Source organism: Paramormyrops kingsleyae, chromosome 17, assembly GCF_048594095.1.
Source record: "Paramormyrops kingsleyae isolate MSU_618 chromosome 17, PKINGS_0.4, whole genome shotgun sequence".
NCBI lineage: Eukaryota > Metazoa > Chordata > Actinopteri > Osteoglossiformes > Mormyridae > Paramormyrops > Paramormyrops kingsleyae.
Window position 1 is genome coordinate 15,573,974 of NC_132813.1, and position 25,405 is coordinate 15,599,378.

At 45.0% G+C, this 25,405-nt stretch overlaps 2 protein-coding genes across 3 annotated transcripts in view; both read right to left on the minus strand.

Moving 5' to 3' along the window:
* limk1a (LIM domain kinase 1a) overlaps nucleotides 1-6,687 on the minus strand; it is a 28,664-nt gene extending 21,977 nt beyond the window's left edge. The window contains exons 1-2 of one of the 2 annotated variants that reach the window (XM_023818024.2): nucleotides 6,405-6,687; nucleotides 4,380-4,479 (exon numbers count right to left, since the gene is read on the minus strand). In XM_023818024.2, coding sequence (XP_023673792.1) covers nucleotides 4,380-4,479; nucleotides 6,405-6,462 — 158 coding nt within the window. In that variant the 5' untranslated portion in view covers nucleotides 6,463-6,687. Of the gene's footprint in view, nucleotides 1-410; nucleotides 528-4,379; nucleotides 4,480-6,404 lie in introns of those variants that run through there. The other variant, XM_023818025.2, reaches the window with a different exon arrangement.
* A 159-nt stretch (nucleotides 6,688-6,846) lies between these two features.
* Nucleotides 6,847-25,357, minus strand: LOC140578983 (uncharacterized). The gene is made up of 29 exons (XM_072701270.1): nucleotides 25,203-25,357; nucleotides 25,078-25,110; nucleotides 23,766-23,885; nucleotides 23,641-23,673; nucleotides 23,367-23,510; nucleotides 23,242-23,274; nucleotides 22,955-23,110; nucleotides 22,830-22,862; nucleotides 22,558-22,698; nucleotides 22,388-22,420; nucleotides 22,136-22,243; nucleotides 22,018-22,050; nucleotides 21,831-21,902; nucleotides 20,266-20,298; nucleotides 20,057-20,182; nucleotides 19,620-19,661; nucleotides 18,911-18,952; nucleotides 18,432-18,452; nucleotides 18,104-18,118; nucleotides 17,634-17,663; nucleotides 16,382-16,411; nucleotides 15,723-15,752; nucleotides 14,214-14,279; nucleotides 13,660-13,713; nucleotides 13,222-13,254; nucleotides 12,126-12,164; nucleotides 10,978-11,016; nucleotides 9,120-9,173; nucleotides 6,847-8,510 (listed from the first exon to the last, which is right to left on the minus strand). Exons 9-29 carry the CDS (start codon nucleotides 22,682-22,684, stop codon nucleotides 8,464-8,466), a joined length of 1,074 nt encoding a protein of 357 aa, XP_072557371.1. The 5' UTR covers nucleotides 22,685-22,698; nucleotides 22,830-22,862; nucleotides 22,955-23,110; nucleotides 23,242-23,274; nucleotides 23,367-23,510; nucleotides 23,641-23,673; nucleotides 23,766-23,885; nucleotides 25,078-25,110; nucleotides 25,203-25,357; the 3' UTR covers nucleotides 6,847-8,463.
* Between the last annotated feature and the right edge of the window lie 48 nt (nucleotides 25,358-25,405).

A 25,405-nucleotide genomic window follows, 5' to 3' on the forward strand; every position in this document is an offset into this window, starting at 1 on the left:
CCCAGGATGTCGGCAGGTCCCCAAACAGAAAGTCGTGCTCAGCGCCACCTCGTAGTGTTTTTGAAGAGTGTCAGCGGACGGTGACATGCGTCGGGACCCAGAGGGGCACACTCCCAAAACCGCGAGCTCACACCCTCCCTCACACACATCCTGAAATCAACTTCCTCCCCACGCCAACGGCAGCCGTAACACGAACAGTAAAACAGGAAGACTACAACCGTGAAAAACGAACAACAGACAAATTCTCAGAAACGGACGGCACCTCTCATCTGCAAGCACAGGTTCAGCACAGCACCGGGCCGCTGTGAAAGCAGCCAGACCTGGATCAGATCATTACGGCGTGACACGGGGACGGCCAGCCATCTGCTCCACTCCCCTCCTTCTCCGTCCTTCGAGACACGGCGACTTACTTTCCCCTAAGCAGCCGGTTCCTCCGAATCATGCTTCCTCCAAGCCGAAGACGCTTCTCGGCACAACCAGGAAACCTTAGCTCGATTTAGGGCAGGCGGCGCAGCCGGAAGAGGGAGAGAGAGAGCGAAAGCGTCACGCTGCGGGCACCGCTGCGAGGGGAGGGGGCCCATGCTGCTCCACCGCTTCCTCCTTTGGGAGCAGCCGTGACCCGATGACACGAACTCCCCTCGCCCCCCAACAGGATGAGGCCATATCGGCCGTTTTGGGCCCTGTGACGCAACCTCTGTGCGGGGGGAGATGAGCTCACTTAGCGCAACAATTTCCAAAACTGCACAAAAAGTGTGGCATCGCTCCCAGGAGCATCCATATGGACACTGCCCCCCCCCCCCCGTGTGAAACGTTCGCAAACCCCCCAGTACGTCTCAAGACGCTACAGCTAACATAGATTTCTCCTTTCCAGGCCAGACTTTATACTGTTGGTGGCCCCAACAATCACTGTAGCCCAGGAACCTCCACTCTCCTAAATTTGCCCCAGGTCATATCCATCCATCCATCCATCCATCCATGTCCAGGCTGCAGGGACAGCATGACAGTCCATCATTCTGCTCTCATTATATTGTAAAATAACTTAAAAACTCGCAGGAAGATTTGTATAATACCCATGTTTTTTGGGGAAAAAAAATCACAAGGTTCAAAGCGCTAAGTGAGCAGGTGGGTGGAGTCGTTTGGACATGGGCAACCACCGGCCGTCCTAGTGAAACGCCGATGTTCCGGAATGCTCCAACTTGTAGCTGCTTCTCCGACTCTCGGGTCCTGAAAGCACCATTCTTCTCGGTGCAGTTTCATTGGGCCTGCCGTCTCCTTGGTGATGGGGAGGCGGGGCTTCCCTGCCACATCGCCTCTCCCCATGAGACGGTCTACTTCAGAATCCGGCTTCTCCTCTCCCATGGCCTTGAGTTTTCCGGAGGACGGGTAACCACTGCTGTACCAGGGAACTGGAAACCATGAGCACAGGGACATCACAAGACCAGCCAGCCCCAGGAGACAGACGCAGCTTTAAATAAACACTGGGGAGGGAGGGTTCTAGATCATTCCGGCACCGTCCAACCAACCCCACAAAAGCTGCTTAATTCGGGGCTTTAAATTCACCCAGAGGTCTAGAATCCCAGAAATGGCAGCTCTACTGTGCCCGTGGAGGGATGTTTAAGAACACAGACCCACAACCCGCCGGGAATCATACAGCAGGGACAAAACCACTCCGGAAAAAACATCTAGATGCCGAGAAACGGTGCTTTTATTTGGACATAAAAGTCAGCAATATAACCAAACGTATAACAATGCGCAGAAGAGAAGGCCGACTCCAAGGCGAACGCACCAACGGTCCTGCCCACGGACCGCGACAGAGTCTAACACGGCGGGAAAAACCATTAATCCACAAAATGGCAGGTTAATGTGTCCCGGAAAACTATTGGATCGTTTACTGATTCGCAATCACTTATTGCGTGATGAAACACTCAGAGGGAGAGAGGAAACGGTCCCATCAGCGACTTCCTCTTGCGGAGGCCGAGTGCTCGGTCACGTGACGCAGGACGTGTCCTTTGCACGGCAAGGCTGGATTGTGCACGACAACTGCAGCGGCAGAGTGGGGGGGCATACAGGCGCCAAGAGGCACCAAATCCTGACAGAGCAGAAAACGGACTCCAGGTGGGTGACTGACCCAAAAGGAGCGGAGTGCTGCAGTCACAGAGCTTAAAGCTCCCCCAGTCTATCCTCTTCTACACCAAGTTAACGGCACAGATAACAGGCCACGATCCCAGGTCCTGGCTCACTGGAAGGATGCAGTTTCTCTGAGCATGATATTTTGGTAGACATCTAGCACTGTGATCTGTATTCAGCCAGTGGTGCTCATAATAACCGCCCCCCCCCCCCATTCCAAAGAGTGACGGACTCGCTCTCCAGGCCCCTTAAGTCTGCCCCAAGAGGCCTGGGGGCAGCAGCCAGATCTGCACTGGGGCCACAGTGTGACGGCTGCATTCTCACAGATCTCAGCTGGGTTGTGATTCTCTGAGGGCGAGTTGCCCCCAACCCCCAGGACACCCATCTGCTTTTGAATAAAGAATAATTTTCAGCCTCTCTGCTATTCAAAAGCAGACCCCTCAGCACAGCAATCATGGGTTCGAGGACCCGAAGGGCCCTCAGGAAGTATGAACCGGGACGATTTCACCTGGGTGGAAATCATCACTCCCACATTTAGGAAGGCTGCCCCCCCCCCCAAAAAAAAGGAAAAGCCAGTCAATATGCAGGCAGGAAATATTTGTAGATCTGTGTCACTTGCAACTTCTTGGTGAATTTGACGTTTTCTGACAACCTAAAAACACTGGTGAGCCAACAGTTACAGGTGTATTTGGTATATTAGTTGAACGATACATTACATCATCATTTAAGCATAAATTAGAAGTGCATGTATTAACATCACAAAGGAGTCATCACATATACAATGACACTTACAGCAAGCTGGGTTTGTGTTTAAATATCCCTCTGACTAAGAACCAAAGGGAGGCAGGAGAGCAGGCAGGCAGGCTCACAATGAAAAGGGAACTCTGCACGGAGTATCCTGCACTGACATATTCACGCCAATAGGGGGCAGCGATCAGCAGGGCGACGGCAGGGAGGCTGGTAGGTCATGGATCTCTACTGGGGTACAGAGATGAGGAATAGGGTTCTGGCTCTGTGAAGGTCCTGAGAGTCAAAGCCAGGTTTTGCCCTGGGCAATCTGGATTGGGCGCAGACCTGCATGGGCCAGCAGCCCGTCACTACCAGAACACGGCCCGCACGAGGCCGTTAGGCAGGCAGCCCGTCATTACCAGAACACGGCTTGCACGAGGCCGTCACCACCAGGGCCTTAATGAGCATGACTAATGCTGCCAGCAGTCAGAGCAAGACCCAGGGAACGGAATGAGTGATGACCCGGGTTTAATTCTCAGCCCGGAGCCTTCAACTGGGGCAGGTTCTGTTCAGTGTTGTCCATCAGAATCTCCTTCCAGGGCGGATGCAAGAACCCAAGTGACGGAGAGCGCTCATATATGTATACGAACACAAACGCACACGCCTGCAAATTGCTAGGAACACGTGACCTGACAGGCACCATGGAAACCCCCAGGACTCTTCAGCGTTCACCAAAAAGTCGAGAAAAAAATATATATTAGAAACATGACAGAAAAGAGCATCTCCCTAATCTGGTTGTCAGTCTCCATTATGGCGGTGGGAGGGGGGACACAGATGGACACTCAGGTCTGAGGGGGGGAGCAACAGCTACAGGGGGGGAGGGGGGGTGAAGAACAGGTGTCAAAGGTAATCAGTGTCCCAGCAATTATCGATTAAACTGAAAATATACGAATATTAATGTGATATTTAATGCGAGTTTAATCTAATTAGCAGATGAATTATGTATTGAAGTAGAACCTCAGAAAAGGGGAATCTGTAAACAGTTGTCAGTGACAAGAGCGATTCTTCACAACTTTCACTCCCACGCACCCAGCTGCGAAATCGGATCGGCTCCGCCGACGGACAGAAAGGCCTTTGCGGGTGCATGCTGGACGCTGGCCAGCCGGCCCCTTCCTCGCACTGGCCGTAAGACACATGACCGCATTGTGTCCGGGATCAGCGGGGATAATCCAGGGATGTTAATCTCGGCACAATGAAGCAGGGAGCACCCAGCTCGAAGTCCACCGTCAAGCCCCAAGATTGCCGGGAATCCCATTCGTTTGGGCTCTGAACAGGCTGTGCTGGTAGCAGGTAACCTCAGGCCCCCCAGATAGCCCTCTTACGCATCCTAATCGCCGTTTATATTACATAGATCACACCACGTCAAACCAACCTCTGTCTGCATGCGCAGAAAGTACACAGAACCAGATTTGGGGGGGGGGGGGTCCACAGTTGCAGCATCATCGTGTGGTCATGTGACTCACCTGAAACACACCGTGTGCCAGTCTGTATCGAGGGCCTGCAGGTACTGCTCATCGTAGATGCGGCGCTGACATCCTGCACACACGGGCAAGCTCTCGCCGGCTGCGGACAGACGGACACACGGGAGGGGCACAGAAATAAATAAGTAAATAAATAAATCCTGCGTCATCAGAAGCAAAGGGACAAGGCAGCAGATTCACGGGCCAAGAACCACGGGGAAGGAGGCAGTGAGATCAGAGGGGGGGGCAGTGCGGCTCTCTGTCGTGCTGGACGCCCACGAGTGGAACCCAGAGACACACGGCCGTCACCAACTTCCAGGTATCGATCTATACAGGCCACACGCCAACGTGACCCCACTGCCACAGGCCGCGCTGGGGCTGGACTGTTAGTGATGTTAGGTGTGCCTCTTACAACTGAGTCACATAACCATGCGATAATAGCCACCCCATTTTGGGAACAGTAAACATGCACGTCTTTCCGAAGTGTCTGCTCTGATATGACAGGAAATGCACAAACACACAGACACACACAGACACACAGGAGGATGAGTTTCCTGTACTGTAATTAACATGTCTTTGTGTGACGGTGTGTGTGTGTGTGTGTGGGCTTTGGTGAACCCTCAACTGAACAACCCTGTATCTCTGATGGCACTTGTGTATAAACAAACAGTAGATCTCTGCTTTTGTGTGTGTGTGGGTGGGGGGGGGGGGGGAGGTGGTGTTTATTTTCCAGTGGCCCCAAATTCTGCCTGAGCTCTGCTTTGGGATTATCTGCGCTTGTAGACCAGCTGCTGTTTTGTTTTTCTACGAAACCAGCCCCATCAAAATGCTCAATTTCCCTGTCTGTTAAGGCCCTGGAATGAGGAAAGAGACAGTGATAAGAGGGGTACACCAAAAAGAAAACATCTATAAATATCCAAGTAAGAAACTTGTATTTCGGGAAATGGCGCTTCTCCTGTTAATTACAGCCGCATCGTCGGGTCTTGAGACTGGTAAGAAATTGTGGATTATACTCTTGGGTTTGGTGTTAACTGTGCACGAAGGAGAATGAAAAACGTATCACTGACAACCAAGTAATTTAAATAGCGTGACAGGGAGACGCCAAGGACCAGAGCTCTTCAGCGCAAGGTTCAAAGGGCCAAAAGCAGCAACGCAGGTTCTGAGTGCCACCATACTAGCCCGTATATACCGATTTCTTATCATCCGTGTTCCAATGCTGATATTTAATGCCAAGCGGGACATTCGTCCTCAAGGTGAACTTCACATGGGCGTAGATTACACGTCCTGCGTTTAACATTTTCTCACTTGCAAAAGCAACTTTTGTCTAATCACGTTAGTGCTCGTTTGGTTGTATCCCTGCCAGCAGAGAAACGCTTGCAATAAATAATCCAACTCCTGTTTCCTGAGCTGCAGGCGAACCTGGCAATCAGATAAAGTGCATCTAACTGGGCAAATAATCTATTATATCTGACACGGACTTATATATCCTTTATGGACCGACTAAATGGTAAAAAACAGAGAAATTTGTTCTGGCGTGCATTTCTCTATGTAACAAAACCATTGTGCAAAATAGAGCAGAGCAGTTGCGTCCATATACGCGCATCATGAACTGATTACATGAATCGTGTCGCATAAATATTTTAGGACCCATCGCATCTTCACCGAGTTTGGCCACTGCGACCTTGATTTCGCAGCGATGGCCGTAAGTTGTTTTATATGTCTGCAGGAATGGCATCGCCTATCCCTTATCACCGGACACACCGTCATGACACCCACCTGGATTGCCGCAGCAAAACACGCACCCTGCCGTGTGGTCCAACATCCATTCATGCGCGCCATCGCTCATTGTATCCCTATGATGCAGCATCGTTCAATGCATCCCTCTAATGTAGCATCGCATTTCACAAGCGATCCAGACCCTTCGGAGTCTTTCACCGACCCCAACCCCGATGCTCGCATCACCGACCGGGAAATGCGACCAGTGGCCCCAACGTGCAGCCTGCCCAGGACCATGGGGCGAGGGCTTACCTTCCTCCTCTCCCATGCGCTCGTCCTTCCAGGTGCAGCAAAGCAGCATCAACCTCATCCACTTTCCTACCGGGAGCTCTTCGACAGTACGGACGTAGCCAAGAGACTGCAGCTTCAGCCTAGTCTGCCAGGACCGTATCAGACCGCACCGGCACGTATGACCACTGGCCTCCGTGGATATATTTATTTATTTATTTAAAACATTGTCGTCATTAGAAGGGGCGGCCCAGATTAAATAAAGCAGCCGGGAATGCGGAGTCGGCCGACTGAAAGCGTTCCCTGGGAACGGAAGCGCGTTCACGCAGCAGGGAGACGCGCCCGAAGGCGATGTTCGCGGTGGAGAGGAGCGTGATGTCTTTATAAAGCAAGTGTGATCGACATTGTGCATGGAGACCGTGTCAACTGTACCCACCCTAACAATAAACACGCAAGGTTCATTCAGTTAAAGTATTAAAAGTTTATTGTTTTATTTACTGAAGCAATTATAAGGTCGGGATGTCCAGGACGTATTCAAATGTGCATCGTGGCAAAAGTGCAATACCCTCCGCCCGTCCCCCCCAGGTTACCCCCTTTAAATAAGAATAAACCCCTGGTAGATAATAAGAGGTCTGGCAGGGCTCAAAGACAGTCCAAATGCAGCACTGAATAAAATATCCGAAGCAGATGCTCTTTACTACTCGCCATCTTCGTGAAAGGTGACCTCCAAGTTATGGAAACGGCGCCGAGCGAGGATATTATAGCCACGCGCCTCCTCTTACGGTCATCCTCCGACAACAAACATGGACAGAACAGCGATGGAGAAATTACACCAACAACGAACAAAGGTATACATTACATTTTTTTTCACAGTGACTAAAAAGCACAGGCAATGCGGAAAAAATGTATAACATATTTTGTTTATAAAGGTGTAAAAGTCAAGTTAGGAACGGTGCAAAACAAGTAATTACTGATTTACTATTCATCAGTTTTCATTAGTAATTGTACGTGAACAAAAAAAAAATCACGGATGACTATTAAAAGCACCTAATCCCCACTTATGAGGGCAGGAAATAACTCTAAATTATTCATACATACATCATGTACATTCCAACTCATGCTATTTTTCCTTAAATTCCGCTTTTTAAATCCCACTATTACATAAAACAAAATTATATTTTGTAAAAACTTGGGCTGAATTTGTTACTGAAGCTTATTTAAGTGAGGACCACAGCATGGCCAGCAGGCGGCTCTCTGCACGGTAGCCCTTCAAGCGCGAGGACTGCTGGCCATGTGGCTCTGAGTTGGAGAGTCATCTCTTTTTTTTTCTTTTTTTTTGGGGGGGGGGGGGGGTCAGTCAGATGCATCACCAAATGCTTCACTAACCCTAACACCCACTCAAGAGGAAAAAATCCTAGAGCTGTGCTTCATAAGGCAGAGTCTCCCCAGGTCACATGCCATCGCTCACCAGCTCAGCCCTTTGATGCACCAAGTATTCCTTTCAATTTTAAGTGCATTGTTACAATTAAAGAGACACTATTTTTTATTCCCACAGGATACACTGCAAATGTTTGTTATCTAAAACACAACAGAAAGCTGCATATTGTGTAAAAAAAAAATCACCTGATCTCAGCAGTAACAGTAAAATCTGATTATGTTATTAATAACAAGGCACCGATTCTGCTGAACACAATGGATATTACTAGAAGTACTGAGAGCACCAATGAACGTATCCAATAAAAAAAAAAAACAGTGGACAAACAACTTAAAACGGAACAAAGTATGTCTTAAATGCAGCAATTTCAGGTACGGGGAATGGCGGCAAGCAGGTCTAAGGCACGCTGTTGTTTATAACTTCGCAAACATTTTGTCTAATTTTTTTGTCTGAACGTCTAGCTTTCTTCTGGCTTTTTTATTTTTTACTGGACTTGTTAAACAAAAACCTATAGTACAATGTGTACAAAACAAAGTTACAGATTTGTACTTGAAGAGGGACTGTTTTGGTAATATATAAACATGTACATTCTACATCAGGCAGTAGCACCATGGATTCTTGAGGTCACTTCATGTCTTCAGAGGTTCTTTACTTCTTTTTTTTCCCACAGTATTTGCCCTGGCATCCGCCAATGCCTGGAAGAGAGAGAGGGGGACACCGGGACAGGTGTGACATCGCAGGCCGGTCAGATCTCGTCACGGCGTGCTGCTGATTTTAACGCAGACGCTTGGTTTGTGTCACACAATAAAAACCGCTTGAAAATAACAATGCGTGCGAGTTGCAGTCTCGTGAAATAAGGTGCGGCTTCCCAGGATTCATACTGTATCAAACCATGGCTAAACATGGCGAAATGAAATATTCGAAGCTGTGTCAGAGATCAGTCCCTTGGTCTTTGCTATTCCTGCATTCAGGCTTAACATTTTATGGAGTTAAGCACCAGATAAATGCGCATTTTCAATTTATTTTGGTGGCATTTCCTGTTTCGGTGAAGGGCTGACCGTTAATATGGGAGGAACATTAGCTGGTCCGCACGTAACTATCTCCACATTCCGATACTTGAACTTTCCACTCGAGTGGCGAGGAGGGCGACTCCAGGCCAAGGGCCTGAGACGGACAGCAGTTCAGCCTGAAGCTGCTTCCTGCACCCTGCTCTGCTGTGGAGCGTTTTATCTACCCTCTGCAAGTAACGACAGACAGCGATCCCTCGGCCGGCAGGGCGCCGGTGGCGGCCGTGGGGCTCCTACCTCCCAGACCTCCGCCCAGAAATCCCTGGAGGCTACGGTACTTGGCTGCTTTGGCTGGGAAGGGAAGTGAAAGAAACAAACATGCTGCATATCAAAATCTCATCATCAAAACTCAAAATCCAGCCCCTGAGACCCACTGCAAGACTACGATAAACCCAGAAATATCCACAGCACACATGAAGATAAGCAGGACTGTGGAATCAGTGAGACATGGACCTGAGGTCTCGTTAGATGATCTTGGTGCCCAGCATTTTGACAGACACAGTTGTAAAAACTCTGTCATAATCAATTATTATCCATCATTTTGATTTTCATTTTTCAATGATAACAACAAATATTGGTTATCAATAAACTTTCCTATGCAGAAATATGGAGAAGCAAGCAAAAATCATTAATGCATGTAACTGAGGTACAAAAATAATTCCAATTGTTCAATTTTCGTCCCACTACTTCTATCTCTTTTCCAGCACTTTCATGTAACTTTCATGCACGTGAGATCAGAGATGATCCCAAAATTAGAGTCTGAGTCTGGTCTCAGTTCTCCATAGTGGTTCCAATTTGATGACACTAATTATCAAAAATTTAACAGCCTATATGTTTTCTATTAGTAACTGATGCGATTAGTAACTGATACTCAGCACTTGAGCAGTTCAAAAACTGCATGTCTCACAGTTCCTTAGGCTTATATACATTTTCAAAGTAATCGCTATTTCAAATGCTAATGAAGCAATAACATTTGTAAGAACCTAAGTACTTTTCTAATGTAGACTTTAAACCAATACTTTCTCAAAAATAACATTATGATGAAGACATCCCTTGCAGGGAATTTTGGCGTACATTGGACTGCATGCATATGCACAAATTGCTGTGCTGAAAGTGTGTCAGACTGGCACTGCTCTGGAGCCAGACCAAACCAAGCCAGACTCTGCCCCCAGCTATGTCAAAGTGATGTGATTGGTTAATCAATGAGTATAACCCAGACCCTGTTTGTCGTGCATAAAAAATAAATGCATGTTTATAGTAAATCTGGATTTTTATTTTTACATATAGTTCTAAAGCAACAGCTCCAATTAATGGATAAAATTAATTTGTCTCTCAGCTCGTGTGCGTGTTCAATGAAATAAATGATTAAGTAAGTAACATTGCAAACTCCAAGTTAAAAAGTTAAAATAATGTGTGCAGTCGTGCTGCTGTTTTAGTCACAGGAGGGCGGTCAGTGATATTACTGTTCAATCAAATTATTTGCTGGCTTTATGTTTTCACTTTATTAAAAACCATTAAATCGGAAAGCGTGACTGAACTCTGAATGATTTAAGACAACACTACATGCCAGTGATGAGGTGCAGGCACCTTTTAAGTTGTAAGAAAATACAGCTTGACTTGGAAGGGAATGTCAGAAACAAAAAGGTGTTTTTGGGAGATATTTGCTAAATTATCAGATTTATGGCAATCTATGCTGATCTGTGTCACTGTGTATATACAGACGCTCCTCTAGTTACGAACTAGCCTTAAAGACTCTTATTGTTCGTGAGTCAGTTTAAGAGCAACTTGAGTGTGACTTGAGTCCGAGTCACAAACTCGAGTCCCCATCTCTGTGTGAGATCACAGACATGATCAGGCAATAGCTAATATGCACACTCTCTACGAACTAGACAGGGATGTGACCTTGTGACAGTCGATCTTCCACAGTGTTCTAATCTGTCAAAATGACGGACAGTTGTCAGATTTTTCCATCATTGTTAAAAATATTCAGTCAATTATGGAAAATATTCGGTTAACGCAACCTCAGGTGTGGACACTGTTACAGCAATAATGGTTCTATGCACTTCTGGAGCAGGTCCAGGTTCACTGCGCTCACCTTGTTGTGCTGCGAGTGCAGGCCCACCAACTCCAAATCCTACAGAAGGAGAAACGTTCTGTTACCTGATGAAAGCTAGCATGATGCTAATGCTGCTAACGTGCTAAGGGCCGTCTACTAGGAAGTGGTAAACACACACGCACATTCACAGCCTGCAGTACAGGCAGCCCGCTAGCAGAACCTAATGTTTACTATCATATTCACACAGTAAAAAAAGGAACAAGGAGCTTCTTGAATTTAGCAACAATTTCAGTTCTGCCACCTGGTGGACACTGGGAACACGCATTGCGTTATGACACAGGTTTCAGTGGAAAGTATGTAAAGGTCTGTGGACGTGAGGCTCTTGGTCTTCATGTGAGGTCAAGGCCAGCTACTGAATCAGAAATTTGGAACCCAAACATGAAAGTACAGAAAAGAGCACAGCAGCAGTGGGTGCAGGTTTTTGGGGTGACCTTACAATCACCCAATAATAAAGCAGTGGTTCTCGAATCCCGTCCTGGGGACCCACTGTCATTGGATGATTGAGCGGTCATCCCAGAAACCCGCCCCCACAGCGGCTCTCCATGGATCCGGTTCGCCACCTCTGAGTTAGTCGATGCTTCTATCTAAAGCGCATGCAAATGAGAAAGCAGGGTCAGCCTGTCCATGGAGCGACGTGGGCTTAGGGCCCCACCTCCACGGCTCGACAATGGAAACACTTTGGAAATGAACCAGTGACCATCTCATCCTAATAAAGGGTCTGGCGGCACAGTCTGCCTAACCCAGCTGTCCTAAACCCAAGATAGGAGGGCACAGCTAGAAAATCACCCCTCACTTCTTCTGTGAACATTCCGCAGCTGTTTACAATGGGAAATAGTGCCCCCTGGGGAATGAAACACATGTACTACATGTTCATAATCAACTGCTATTCCCAAAAGAGATTAATTCCTCGTGTGCTTTAGACAACAAGCTGCTTTGTATATTATATCCTAATTCCTGAGATCTGTTCATGTATTTCAGAGTGAGACTGCCCCCCCCTCCCAATTCTGCTGACATGTATTGTGATCACTTTGCCCTGTGCTTTAAATCACCAGTCTGTTGCACCAGCGTTTTTTTCTTTCAGTTTAATTCTGTTTTGAGTTTGCTTCTTAAAGGACGGAGCAACGTACCTGGGAGAGGCTGCTGGAAACCACCGGCACCAAGGGCACCTACAAGAGATAAACGCATGATATCAGCAAAAGTGAGTCGGAAAAGTGAGCCGGAAAAGTGAGCCGGAAAAGCAAACCAGTAACTCCTGGCAGGTTAACCAAGCGTGTTCAGGATAACTCCTGATTGTAACCTAGTTCAGAGATAGCGTTGCATCTAAACACATTTCCTCCAGACTGTGAAGCAGCTACATCATATCCTCAGGCACTATCCCACCAATCACAGTAACTCTTGCTACCTGCGTCTTGGCAAGTACCTCTGAATAATGAGAGGTCTCGGCAGGGAGAAAATCCCTATCTGGGTGTATGTGCGTTTGTGTGACAGGGTAAGCCAGCAAAGTACAGTACAACTCTGCATCTGGGGTTTCTGCTGACCCCCATGGAGAACTAGGCAAAAAGCCAGACAGGGACCTTTTCCATTTTTACTGAAGATGCCAAGATAAGCACAAATCATTTAAGACCTAAACACTGTCTTGGCTTCTCACTGGATGATTTAATTGGAGCTAAATCGTGCACCGATTGTCTCATTGATTATGCACGTGTACAGCTCATATCACAATGTGGAATTATTTCAAAGCTTTACATTGCAGTAAATCATTCTATATTCTAAAATATTAAATGTTAATATAATATCAAAAGGACAAAAACAGCCCTGCTGAGACTGTGAACACATGGGAACAGGGGAAAGAAATTAATCTTGGTCTTTTGTTTGTAGTTTAAAGGCTTACTGAGTTATCATCATTGGCAGATGAATGATTCGTTAGTTTTAAAAGTCTATCAGTTTACAAGGTCTGAATGCTACCCACCGTCTCTTTTGAGCCTTTTAAACTTTTGTTACCCACAAGATAGGTTACATGCCTTTTCTGACAGGAAACACATCCCACCCACCCTTTTATATATATATATATATATATATATTTTTTTTTTTTTGTGAGCTTTTGAGTTTTGCCATAAGCGCTTATCTACCTAAAACCATCCGCAGGCCCTCAGCAGCGCAGGGCTGAGGCTCCGAAAGGACAAATTTAAATAAATCTCGGATGACTGGGTCCTGTTTTCTCACCTGGCTGGTATCCAGCGGACAGAGAGCCGTACCCTGTGAGATGAAGGGAGACATGAGAGAGAGGAGCAGATGAGACGGTGGGAGAGGGAGAGACGGGGAGGCTGGCAGGCTGAGATTACTTTGAGGCTCTGCTTCCCAGGTCCAATCCCACACCCCTGCATGATCCCGTCCCCCAACGTGACGTCACGGTGCTCCACGCAACAAACGTGGTGACTAAACCTGATGTTATCTGTGGCGCTGTTTATGCTGCAGTTCATTTGTGTCTTTCCAACACTGTTAACCATTTGCGTTTACTGAAATGCGAGTTGCATGGGTTCCTCTATATATGGGGGGTGCTGTGTGCTTACGTGTCCCTAAGGATACATATCGTATCGTCTTTCCGAATTCCTGAGGACACACAGTGTGTTGCGTTTCCATGTTCCAGACAACATCTTTTACCTGGTTTTGGCGGTTTACCAGCTCCAATCGCCACGCCCGACGGATATCCTACACCTACAAGATCACACATTGGGTTAGTCAGGCCTGTGATACAAAAGGTCACGTGACGCTGATGAGAAGGAAACGAAAGCCCAATGACCAGAACGCAGGGAGGTCACAACGGTTTTTATAATTTTCACCGCTCCGCCATTTCCGCCCCGATAAAGGTACAAATTACAATCCTGGAATGGCTTCTGTCAGCTACAGAGAAAAGCTCATCCACAGGCAGGAAGTTGGGATCTGTGGCATTTCCGGGCAAACTGACACCATGGATCCCTTGGGGTCCCAGGCATCTCTAATGGGCCAGTGGCGCCATGTCAGGAACACCTCCCCCCCTCCCATGGACCAGAACACGCACCCCAAGACACCCACAAATATACACATACACACCAATGCAAGCTTTCAGTATTGCCTGACACATGACAGAATATTAAAAGTGGGTTCATTTGTGAGCCAGATACGTTACAGCTTCTTGAGAGGGAAATATTGAACGATGTGCCAGTTAATGTGGGTACCTGGTGCTGTTAGAGGTCTGGCACCAGGGAGTGTGCCTGCAGCTCCTGCGACTCCAGTGTAAGGAACTGAGAGAAAAAGACACCCAGAAACACTGAGCTAACGTTCTGCTGTTAGTTTGACAGGGGGCATTAAAGACATGGTAAGGTTTTAATGCTATAACTTGGGTGAGAACACTTAGGTCAGGATGTGTAAGCTGTCATTTCAAATAAAAGGACCTGGATTTCACTACAGCACTGAGGTCTTGCTGTGTGCTCATTGGTCAGTCTCCAGTCCCATGTGTCACTAATGTTAAAGTGAAACAGCTGGATGGGTCTTTCAATCAGGGAAACAAACCAGACAGCGCACAAGACCTGATTTATTTAGCCAAGCACCGCTGTTCAGTTCTAAAGTAGCTTGTAAAAGCTGAAATAGCTGAAAGTGTCCTCTCTGACATGGACCATCTGGTCACCCTTGCTATAACCAGGGATGCACGTAACTGGTGCACAAGTAGGCATTCACCTTAAAAAGCAATACGTGAGGCAATCGATTGTTGTAACACTGCAAATGCGTATGTATTTTATGTAATTGCGCTGATACGACAAGAAATTATCGTGCATTTTAACCTTTATACCGAAGTACAAATTATCGTATAAAGGTTAAAATGCATGATAACTTTCATTTCCGCCGTTACAACAATCAATTGCTGCAGGTATCGCTTTTAAAGATGAACGCATACTTGAGTACCAGATAAGTGCAGCCCTGCCTGTATCAGACGTGCCACCTCTCCTGGAAGTTCCTGGTGAAATTAGCCAAGGAGTTTTACCACCCCCTTCATTCAGCACCAGGCTCGCACAATGTATGATTTAATACAGCCCAAACATTATATATGGTATTTTGTTAGTATTTTAACAGCAAGGATATTCCGGTATTTTCTGATAGAATTTGCAAAGCCGGTGTTCTGTCGATATATGCTGCCTTGTCGAAAAATGCTACCGTAGTGCTAATCGATAGCCCTAACCCTAACCCTTACCTCCCCAAACCCCTAAAACCCTTACCTTAACCCTAACCCTAACCCTAATCCCAAAACGGTGGAACTGCACATGCGCAGAAAGGCTCGATAGCACGTCTCGATAGGTAGTATTTTATGACAGAACACCAGTGTTCTGACGAGCTACCTATCGAGATGTGCTATCGAGCCTTTCTGCGCATGTGCAGTTCCACCGTTTTGGGATTAGGGTTAGGTTTTAGGGGTTAGGGTTAAGGTAAGGGTTTTAGGGTTTTTTTTGGAGGTTAGGGCTATCGATTAGCACTACTTTAGCCTAACTCGACAAAGTATCGCAACTCCACAGAACACCGGAATGGGGAGGGGCAATACCGCGATAATAACATAATACCGCCCAAGCCTAGCCAGAACCCCCCTTCCCGGCTGTCTCTTATCCGCCTCCCTGCTATCAGTATGCCTGGTGTGGAATGTCTGGCATAATGACGCCAGTAAGCTGTCCTGGACAGCCGTGATTTCAGCCACTTACTTCCATGACCGTAGGGATAAGTACCAAAACCTGCAGAGAGAGAGCGAAAGTCAGCTGAAGCACGGGACTTATCACATGGGGGAACCGAGGACCCGCGTTCGGCAGATTGGCCCGTTATGGACAGACGACTTTGACGTGGATCTCTGTTGTCATGGCAACTAGAGCGGAAGTGTGTCCATCTGTAGTCTGCGCTACCTTTCCGGCCTCCCTGAAGTGGACCCCGGTGGATAGGATCTACAGCCGCTTAGTTAAAATAGGTGGCAAAACAACCTCTAAATCAATGTCACTTTAGGTATTTTCCAACTATAAAATGTCCTTTGGACCTTGCTGCTACCAAGTATGTCGGGGTTTATTCAGTTAAACCGCACGATCATACAGGTAACCTAACCGTAACCCCGCCCTCTTCTTCCTGTCCAAAAAAGTAAAATATCAGTAATCATTTGTTCTGTAATTTCCCGTAAAATTCGCGGTGAAGAGCCTTCATTAACATTTCAGCAGCACAACAAATGGCCCCATCTGCTCCGAGATGTAAATTGTGCAATCATGATAGCAAAATTAAACAGGGAATTAAAGCAAATCTTCGTCAGAGGGGACTGACTGGATGTGTAAAATATTCAGTATTGCATCAGATTGAATTAATCTCCCAATCGAAATATTACCTGGTTTTGGAGGTTTACCAGCAGGAACACCTGTAGATCAGAATTAAATATAACTATGATCGTAATTACAATCCGAAAACTGAACATTCACACATTCAGCTAAATATAAAGGAATCTGGCACCCTCGTGTGGCAGAGATTTGGTAAGACATGCTGTCTGACCACGAAAACGTCAGTATTTCACATCTTGCCTTTTCTGTATAGACTTTAACGTTTTAAATTACCCCAGCCAATGAAATCTTGCATGCATTTTTCTGAAACTGATTAAATTAAGTATTTTCAGTGTATTTGGTATTTAAAAGCCATTTTTGTTTTTAGTCATAGTATTATATCCACTTTCCGTGTTGTAGATACATTTATTATAATGAACAGATTAATTATATATGTACATTTCCTGCAACTTGAATTTGGAATCAGCTTTGGTCAGTGCCACAAAACCCAAGAGAAATGACTGTACACTCTATGACCCAGCAGATGGCGGTAGAGTTAAATAATCCGGCCCTGATTTACAATGGTACAAACTTAGGTTTAAATGGCGTTAGTGACTTTAAGTCATGTACGACTGTGTTAATTACTGGAAGTGTACAGTACTGTGGAGAAGTCTTAGGCAGTCAAAGAAAACGTATCTCTGTATTTTTGCTCAGAAAAAAACAATTTAACATTACAAAACATACTAATTAAGAGTAAGACAATAAAAACTACCATGGATTTCTTTTACTCTCCACAAAGTTACTGATATCTTGTTGGATGGCAGGCCTCAGCCATTCCATGTATTCATTAAATTTAACCTCCGCTCACTTAATGATTAGTTTTAAAAATCAATGAGATATTGATTAGACATATGTGGTATGTTAGTCGTCATGTCAAAAAATACATGGGTGTATTGGATGGATGCTACAAACACTGGAATGACTTTAGGAGAGGTTTTCAAATGGTTAAGCTGACATAATATCATAGTTGTACATCAGCATGGAGATCATTTCAACATAATTTTCTTTGACTTTTGCACAGTATTTTATAAAACTGCCGTTAGTGATAACGCCATATTGCATTTGTATTGCATCTTATGCATTTAAGTAACAGATAAGCTCTGTTGGCATAAAATTAAACGCTGCTTAACAAAAAACTGCTTTAGAACAGGTGTACAAATATAACAATGTATCATATATATATATATACACACACACACACACACACACACACACACACACACACATTTTACAAGACAGGAATGACTGAACCTGGCTACTCACCTGCGCCTGGTTGTTGCTGCGCTGTACCAACTGGAAATAAAATAAACTGACAACTAAAGATAGACTCCACACACAAAGTAACACACATCTCATCTGTGATTATGGTTAGTGAGCTGTGAGAATGAAAGACCCATGAAATGCTCCCTTGTAAGATGCTGTCCCAGATTAGTGAAATAACCTCATGGCACAAAATCGAATGGACCGGCGATTTAAAATAAAAAAGGTGGAGATTCATGATTGCTCCATTAGTGGGCACCACCACATTAGTACTTTCAGTTGAAAACAAGGCATTACTGCACTACAGCACTGCAAAATACCTAGGTTGTTATTGTGAATTTTTTTAAGGTGTCCCAGATTTTTGAAGTGGTGACTAAGTTCAACAAAAAAGGAGACTGCTTCTGACACGCATTCAGCGTTAAATCAGGACACTGAATCCAGTGAATTTTACACAAAGAAGATTGTCTACTCACCGACACCTGTTCCAGCTGTAAAAAAGAAGTTTGGAATAAAATACCTTAATTAAAATACCACAATTGTGTCTTGGTGTATGAACAAACACGTTTTTGGTGTGCTTTTGCTATCAGTCTTAGTTTGAAAGGGACTCTGCTGAAATATACATTTCCACACACTGACATGGTGAGAAAATATCATTAACGCTGTTTCTGTAAATCGTTACAAGCAAAACGTACACTGGAAAAGTTCCTTACAGTATCAACTGAAAATGATGAGAGGGATCTATGTGATTTGTGCAATACATGCAGTCAGAGATATACATATAAGGACAGGATATTCAAATACCTGCAATGCCTCCAGCACCACCTGCAAGAGACAGAAAAATACTGAGCAAAGTCTCTGACGACCAGCTGCACATTGTACTATGGCTGGCTAACTCTATGGCAGTGTTTCTCAATCGGGTCCTTGCAGAGCCAGGAAAGAACACACCCATGGACCGACTGTGGGTCCCCAAGGACCGGACTGGGAAACATTACTCTATGGAAACTGAGCCGGACTGCTGCTGCGGGGGATAACTCCTATTTGCCCCTATATTCTATGGTGCGGGAGCATCATCACCCAAGACGGCGGCTGGAAGCATGAGAAGCAGAAACAGGAGACTGGGGTCTTTGGCTGCGGGGGTGGGTGGGTGGGAGTGACAGACAATGAGGTTAGTGAGGTTCTGCTAGACACCCATGACAGTTTCGGGAGATGGGGTTGGACAGGGGGAGGTGACACCCACAGAACGTTTGTCATCACGGTACATGCAGCATGACAGGTCTTACTGGGTACAAGTGCCTTGCCAGTTGTGACACTAGCCACCGCTCCTGCCAAAAGACAACAGGTTTCAACCCTCGTTGGAGGTGCTATGAGTATATGAGGGCAGCATCTGTCCACTATGATATGAAAGCAAAAGGAGCTTCTAGCAGCTGCAGGGTCCAGCACCTTCAACCAGTACCTGCCTATTGACCTGGATGGTAGTAGAAAATCCGACATGCCAATGGAGTGACCGAGGGGGGCGGGTCTGACAAGGTGGTCTGAGTAGAGTGAGGGGAGTCTGGAGGCAGCTGAGGCTATGGCTTCCTACATGTGTAGCACAGCGCAGCTTGTGGAACAGCCGTTAGAAAGCTAAGCCTGGGCACGCTGCTCAATTACCAGCCCAGACACTGATGGAAAACTCTCCATGCTATATGATCTGTGAATGCTAATCCTACATGTTGCACCAAGCTATATTCCCTAAAATCCCTGGAAGCAAGCTGGCGGCAAGCAATCAATGATGGACATTTCTAATTTGTGGAACACCTTAAAACTTTCAGATGTCATGTTTGAGACTGTTTGAAGAAACGAGAACTCGAACCCTTTCATCCAGACATTTGTCTGTTACAGCTTAACCTTAATAAAAGTTTTTAACAGCACAGAGACCAAGCCTGTAACTCTGCAACCGCGCGAGGATCTGTGTCGTGTTCAGTTTGGGGCAGCGATCGCGGTAGGTACCTGGGACCTGAGTGCCACCTGGTACTGAAATCAGATCCTTGCCTGTCAAAACAGGATGAGATGATCACAGAGAAGAAGGTCGAAAGGCACTAAGACACCTAAGAGTAACATAATAAACATGGAATCACATCATAGTCTTCATAGAAGCAGCGTGCCGATCTGAATCGGGCTGGGGGAGCAAATTCTGGAAGCCAAATCGCTGAAGGATTAAACATGGAGAAGAGCAATGCTATCAATGAGACCCTTAATTTCACAGGTTTCAGTGGGAGTAATACCAGGAGTTCATAGTCCGTTTCTCCTAAGGGAATCCTTAATGCTGAGAAAGGCTATTCCCGGCTCCCCCGTAGCGTCACTTCAAGATCTTTTATAATGAAAGCCTACAAGCTTGATGTATATGTGTGGTATTAAATCCAGACAAATTGACTGGTATAAAATACCTGGTTTTATAGCGGGCACAAGGGGAAGGCCAGTGCCCCCCGGGACAATCCCGCCTGACACAGACGGACCCCCAATCGCCCCCGGGGTGGCACCAGGAACAGCCACCCCTGCTGCCCCAGGTACTCCTACACAGAAGACAGAACACATCAGAGTCATAAAGGGAATCTCACAGGAAACATCAGGATCTGTTGAGAATGGGAGGTCTTACCATATTTCGGTGGCTTAACACCTGCCGGGTACACTGCAAGACAAAAAGCAGCACCTTACTATTCAGATGAAGTGATTTTTCAGGAAAAAAACAGATCTTGGGCTTAATGTGTACGGTCATGTGAAAAAGAAAGCACAACCTCTTTCAATTCTAATGTTTTATGTATCATGGCATAATAAAAAATCATCTGGCCCTTAGCAGGTCTTAATATTAGGTAAATACAACCTCAGATGAACAGCAACACAATACATATTACACCGTGTCATTATTCATTTAACAAAAACTAAGCCAAAATGCAGACGTAGTGTGTGACAAATTAAGTACATCCTTAGTGCTTCCATAGGAATTAAGAGGGTAAGTAGCAGCCAGGGGCTGATAATCAAATGCACTTGATTAATTGATCCTTAGCAAGTGTGACGACTTCTATAAAAGCAGAGGTTTTGGTAGTTTGCTGCTCTTCAATCTGGGAAGGGGTGTAAGGCCATTTCCAAACAGTTTGAAGTCCATCATTCTACAGCGAGAAAGATTATTCACAAGTGGAAAACATTCAACACAGCTGCCAATCTTCCCAGGAGTGGATGTCCCAGCAAATTCACCCCAAAAAACCCAAGAGCTACTCTGCAGGCTTCACTTAGCAAGTTCATGACAGTACAGTTAGAAAAGGGTCGTCAGGAAAAAGCCTCTTCTCTCTGAAAAGAACATGGCCGCATAGCTTAGGTTTGCAAAGTCGCATCTAAACAAACCACAAGACTTCTGAAACAACGTCCTTTGGAATGACAAGAACTAAGGAGAGATGTTTGGCCATAATGCACAGCGCCACATTTGACAAAAACCAAATACAGTACATCAGCAAAGACACCTCATACCAGCTGTCAAGCACGATGGTAGAGGAAGGATGATTTGGTTTTGTTTTGCAGCCAAGGGTCCTGGGCACCTTGCAGTCATTGAGGCGACCATAAATTCCTCTATTTACCAAAGTATAGTTGACTCAAATGCGTGGCCATCTGTCTGACAGCTGAAGCTTGGCCAAAACTGGGTCATGCAACATGACAATGATCCCAAGCACACCAGCAAATTTCCAGCAGAATGGCTGAAAAAGAAAAGAGTCAAGGTGTTGCAATGGCCCAAAGTCCAGACCTCATCTTGATTAGAAATGCTGTGGCGGGACCTTTAGAGAGCTGTGCATAAAAGAATTCCCACAAACCTCAATGACCTGAAGCAACGTTGTAAGGAAGTGGGTCAGAATTCCTCCACAGCAATATTACAGACAGATAGATAAAGTCATACAGAAGACGATTACTTCAAAATATTTCTGCTAAAGGTGGTTCTACAAGCTACTGAATCATGGGATGTACATAGTTTTTCACACATGGTGTCTTCATTTTGGCTCCATTTTTATTAAATTAATGACATGGTGGAATCTGCTGTATGTTGTTTTACACCTGAGGTTAGATTTAAATTATTTTAGATCCTGGTAAGGACCAGATGATTTTTTTCTATTGTGTCCTAATATGTAAAACCATGGAACTGAAAGAGGGTGTACTTTCTTTTTCACATGACTGTACCTCCAACACCTCCTGGTACGGCTCCTGGTACCGCTCCTGGGACTCCAGCTCCTCCAACCCCAGCTAGTACACCTTGAGAAGGATCATAATTGTGATTTAGCAATTATGGCAATATATTAGATTATTTGGCTGTAATGACAAATTTCTATTATTGTGCTGAACAAGTTTATACTGGAAAAGTGATTACCGGGTTTTGGCGGTTGAACACCAGCTGGGTACACTGCAAGGTAAACAGCAGCACCTTACTTTTCAGACAGTCCTGATTTTTTAAAATCAGGAAAAAACAGACCTTAGGGTTACTGTACCTCCAGCACCTCCTGGTACCAGTCCGGGTATCACTCCTGGTACGGCTCCTGGTACCGCTCCTGGTACCGCTCCTGGGACTCCAGCTCCTCCAACCCCAGCTAGTACACCTTGAGAAGGATCATAATTGTGATTTAGCTATTTTTCTCCTATATTAGCAATATTATATTAGCAATTGCAGTATAGTTTTTTTCTATTATTTAGTTGTAACAACAAATGTAATGATAAAGAGTTTATACTGGAACAGTGATTACCATATTTTGGTGGTTTAAGACCCGCTGGGTACACTGCAAGACAAAAAGCAGCACCTTACTATTCAGACAATCCTGATTTTTCAAATCAAATCAAACCTAACCCTAATACTTACTATTCAGACTAAGAGATTTTTCAAATCAGGAAAAAACAGATCCTAGGTATAATGTACCTCCAGCACCTCCTGCCACTGCTCCCGGAAGCACACCTGGTATTGCTCCTGGTACTACTCCTGGTATTACTCCTGGTATTGCTCCTGGTATTACTCCTGGTATTACTCCTGGTATTGCTCCTGGCATCGCTCCTGGTACACCTTGAGAAGGATCATAATTGTCATTTAGCAGTTACTGCTATAGATTAGCAATAATATATTAGCAATTATAGTATAGTTTTTTCTATTATTTGACTGTAATGATAAAGAGTTTATACTGGAAAAGTGATTACCGGGTTTTGGCGGTTTAACACCTGCCGGGTACACTGCAAGACAAAAAGCAGCACCTTGCTATTCAGACAAAGAGATTTTTCAAATCAGGAAAAAACTGATTTTAGGCCTAATGTATCTCCAGCACCTCCTGGTATTGCTCCTGGTACTACTCCTGGTATTGCTCCTGGTACTACTCCTGGTATTGCTCCTGGTATTGCTCCTGGTACTACTCCTGGTATTACTCCTGGTATTGCTCCTGGTATTGCTCCTGGTATTACTCCTGGTATTGCTCCTGGCACACCTTGAGAAGGATCATAATTGTGATTTAGCAGTTACTGCTATAGAGTAGCAATAATATATTAGCAATTATAGTATAGTTTTTTCTATTATTTGACTGTAATGATGAAGAGTTTATACTGGAAAAGTGATTACCGGGTTTTGGCGGTTTAACACCTGCCGGGTACACTGCAAGACAAAAAGCAGCACCTTGCTATTCAGACAAAGAGAATTTTCAAATTAGGAAAAAACTGATTTTAGGCCTAATGTATCTCCAGCACCTCCTGGTACTGCTCCTGGTATTACTCCTGGTACTACTCCTGGTATTGCTCCTGGTATTGCTCCTGGTCCTACTCCTGGTATTACTCCTGGTATTGCTCCTGGTATTACTCCTGGTATTGCTCCTGGTATTGCTCCTGGCACACCTTGAGAAGGATCATAATTGTGATTTAGCAGTTACTGCTATAGATTAGCAATAATATATTAGCAATTGTAGTATAGTTTTTTCTATTATTTGACTGTAATGATAAATGTTTATACTGGAAAAGTGATTACCGGGTTTTGGCGGTTTAACACCTGCCGGGTACACTGCAAGACAAAAAGCAGCACCTTGCTATTCAGACAAAGAGAATTTTCAAATCAGGAAAAAATAGATCTTAAGCCTATTGTATCTCCAGCACCTCCTGGTACTACTCCTGGTATTACTCCTGGTATTGCTCCTGGTATTACTCCTGGTATTACTCCTGGTATTGCTCCTGGTATTACTCCTGGTATTGCTCCTGGCACCGCTCCTGGTACACCTTGAGAAGGATCATAATTGTGATTTTGCAACTATTGCTATATATTACCAATAATATACAGGTCATCGTCGACTTTGACCACGATCAGTTCCGACTGACCAGTCGCAAGTTGATATGGTTATAAGTCGGCCATTTATTTTATATGCAAAAATGATCATATGCAGGGGTGCATATAACTGGTATGTAAGCATGCATTCACCGTATAAAGCGATTCACGCAGTAATTTCTTGTAGCAGCACAAATGCGTATTATTTTTATGTGCATCGCGTTGTTATGATAAATTACCATTCATTTTAACCTTTATGTGGCTAATTTGTACTTCTTTTGTAGCATAAAGGCAAAAATGCTGTGATTTCTTCTCATAACAGTGAGAATGCACATAAATACGCATTTGTGCTACTACTACCAGAAACTGGCATACGTATCGCTTAATATGGTGAATGCATACTTGCATACCAGTTAAATGCACCCCTGATCATATGTATAGGATACTGTATAATAAAATTATATCATCTTTAGGTCATATTGTTTGGAGTTTTTTAACCTTTTTATCACATTTTTCTTAGTTTCACTGCTGCCGGCAGTTGAGGCAGAAATATCATATATTCAGGCTGGGCAACACTCACGCTACCAGATGCGGCGCAGTCGTGGCCACATATTTGCAGTCTCAGAATGGTCATAAAGTCGATCAGTTGTAAGTTGCATAGGTCGTAAGTCGCCGACGACCTGTATTAGCAACTGTAGTATAGTTTTTTCTATTATTTGGTTGTAACAATAAAGAGTTTATACTGGAAAAGTGATTACCGAGTTTTGGCGGTTTAACACCTGCCGGGTACACTGCAAGACAAAAAGCAGCACCTTGCTATTCAGACAAAGAGAATTTTCAAATCAGGAAAAAACTGATTTTAGGCCTAATGTATCTCCAGCACCTCCTGGTATTGCTCCTGGTACTACTCCTGGTATTGCTCCTGGTACTACTCCTGGTATTGCTCCTGGTATTACTCCTGGTACTACTCCAGGTATTGCTCCTGGTATTGCTCCTGGTATTGCTCCTGGTACACCTTGAGAAGGATCATAATTGTGATTTAGCAGTTACTGCTATAGAGTAGCAATAATATATTAGCAATTATAGTATAGTTTTTTCTATTATTTGACTGTAATGATGAAGAGTTTATACTGGAAAAGTGATTACCGGGTTTTGGCGGTTTAACACCTGCCGGGTACACTGCAAGACAAAAAGCAGCACCTTGCTATTCAGACAAAGAGAATTTTCAAATCAGGAAAAAACTGATTTTAGGCCTAATGTATCTCCAGCACCTCCTGGTATTGCTCCTGGTACTACTCCTGGTATTGCTCCTGGTATTGCTCCTGGTACTACTCCTGGTATTGCTCCTGGTATTACTCCTGGTACTACTCCTGGTATTGCTCCTGGTATTGCTCCTGGTATTGCTCCTGGTACACCTTGAGAAGGATCATAATTGTGATTTAGCAGTTACTGCTATAGATTAGCAATAATATAT

Bases quoted from the DNA above. Each gene is read 5' to 3' on its own strand.
- LOC140578983 (XM_072701270.1), bottom strand. From the start codon at position 22,684: ATGCCAGGAGCAATACCAGGAGTAATACCAGGAGTAATACCAGGAGCA. The intron at 20,183-20,265 runs GTAAGACCTCCC...TCTTCTGTGTAG, and splicing joins TGTTAAGCCACCGAAATATG to GAGTACCTGGGGCAGCAGGG. The intron at 15,753-16,381 runs GTAATATTTCGA...CTCTCTCTGCAG, and splicing joins TGGTAAACCTCCAAAACCAG to GTTTTGGTACTTATCCCTAC.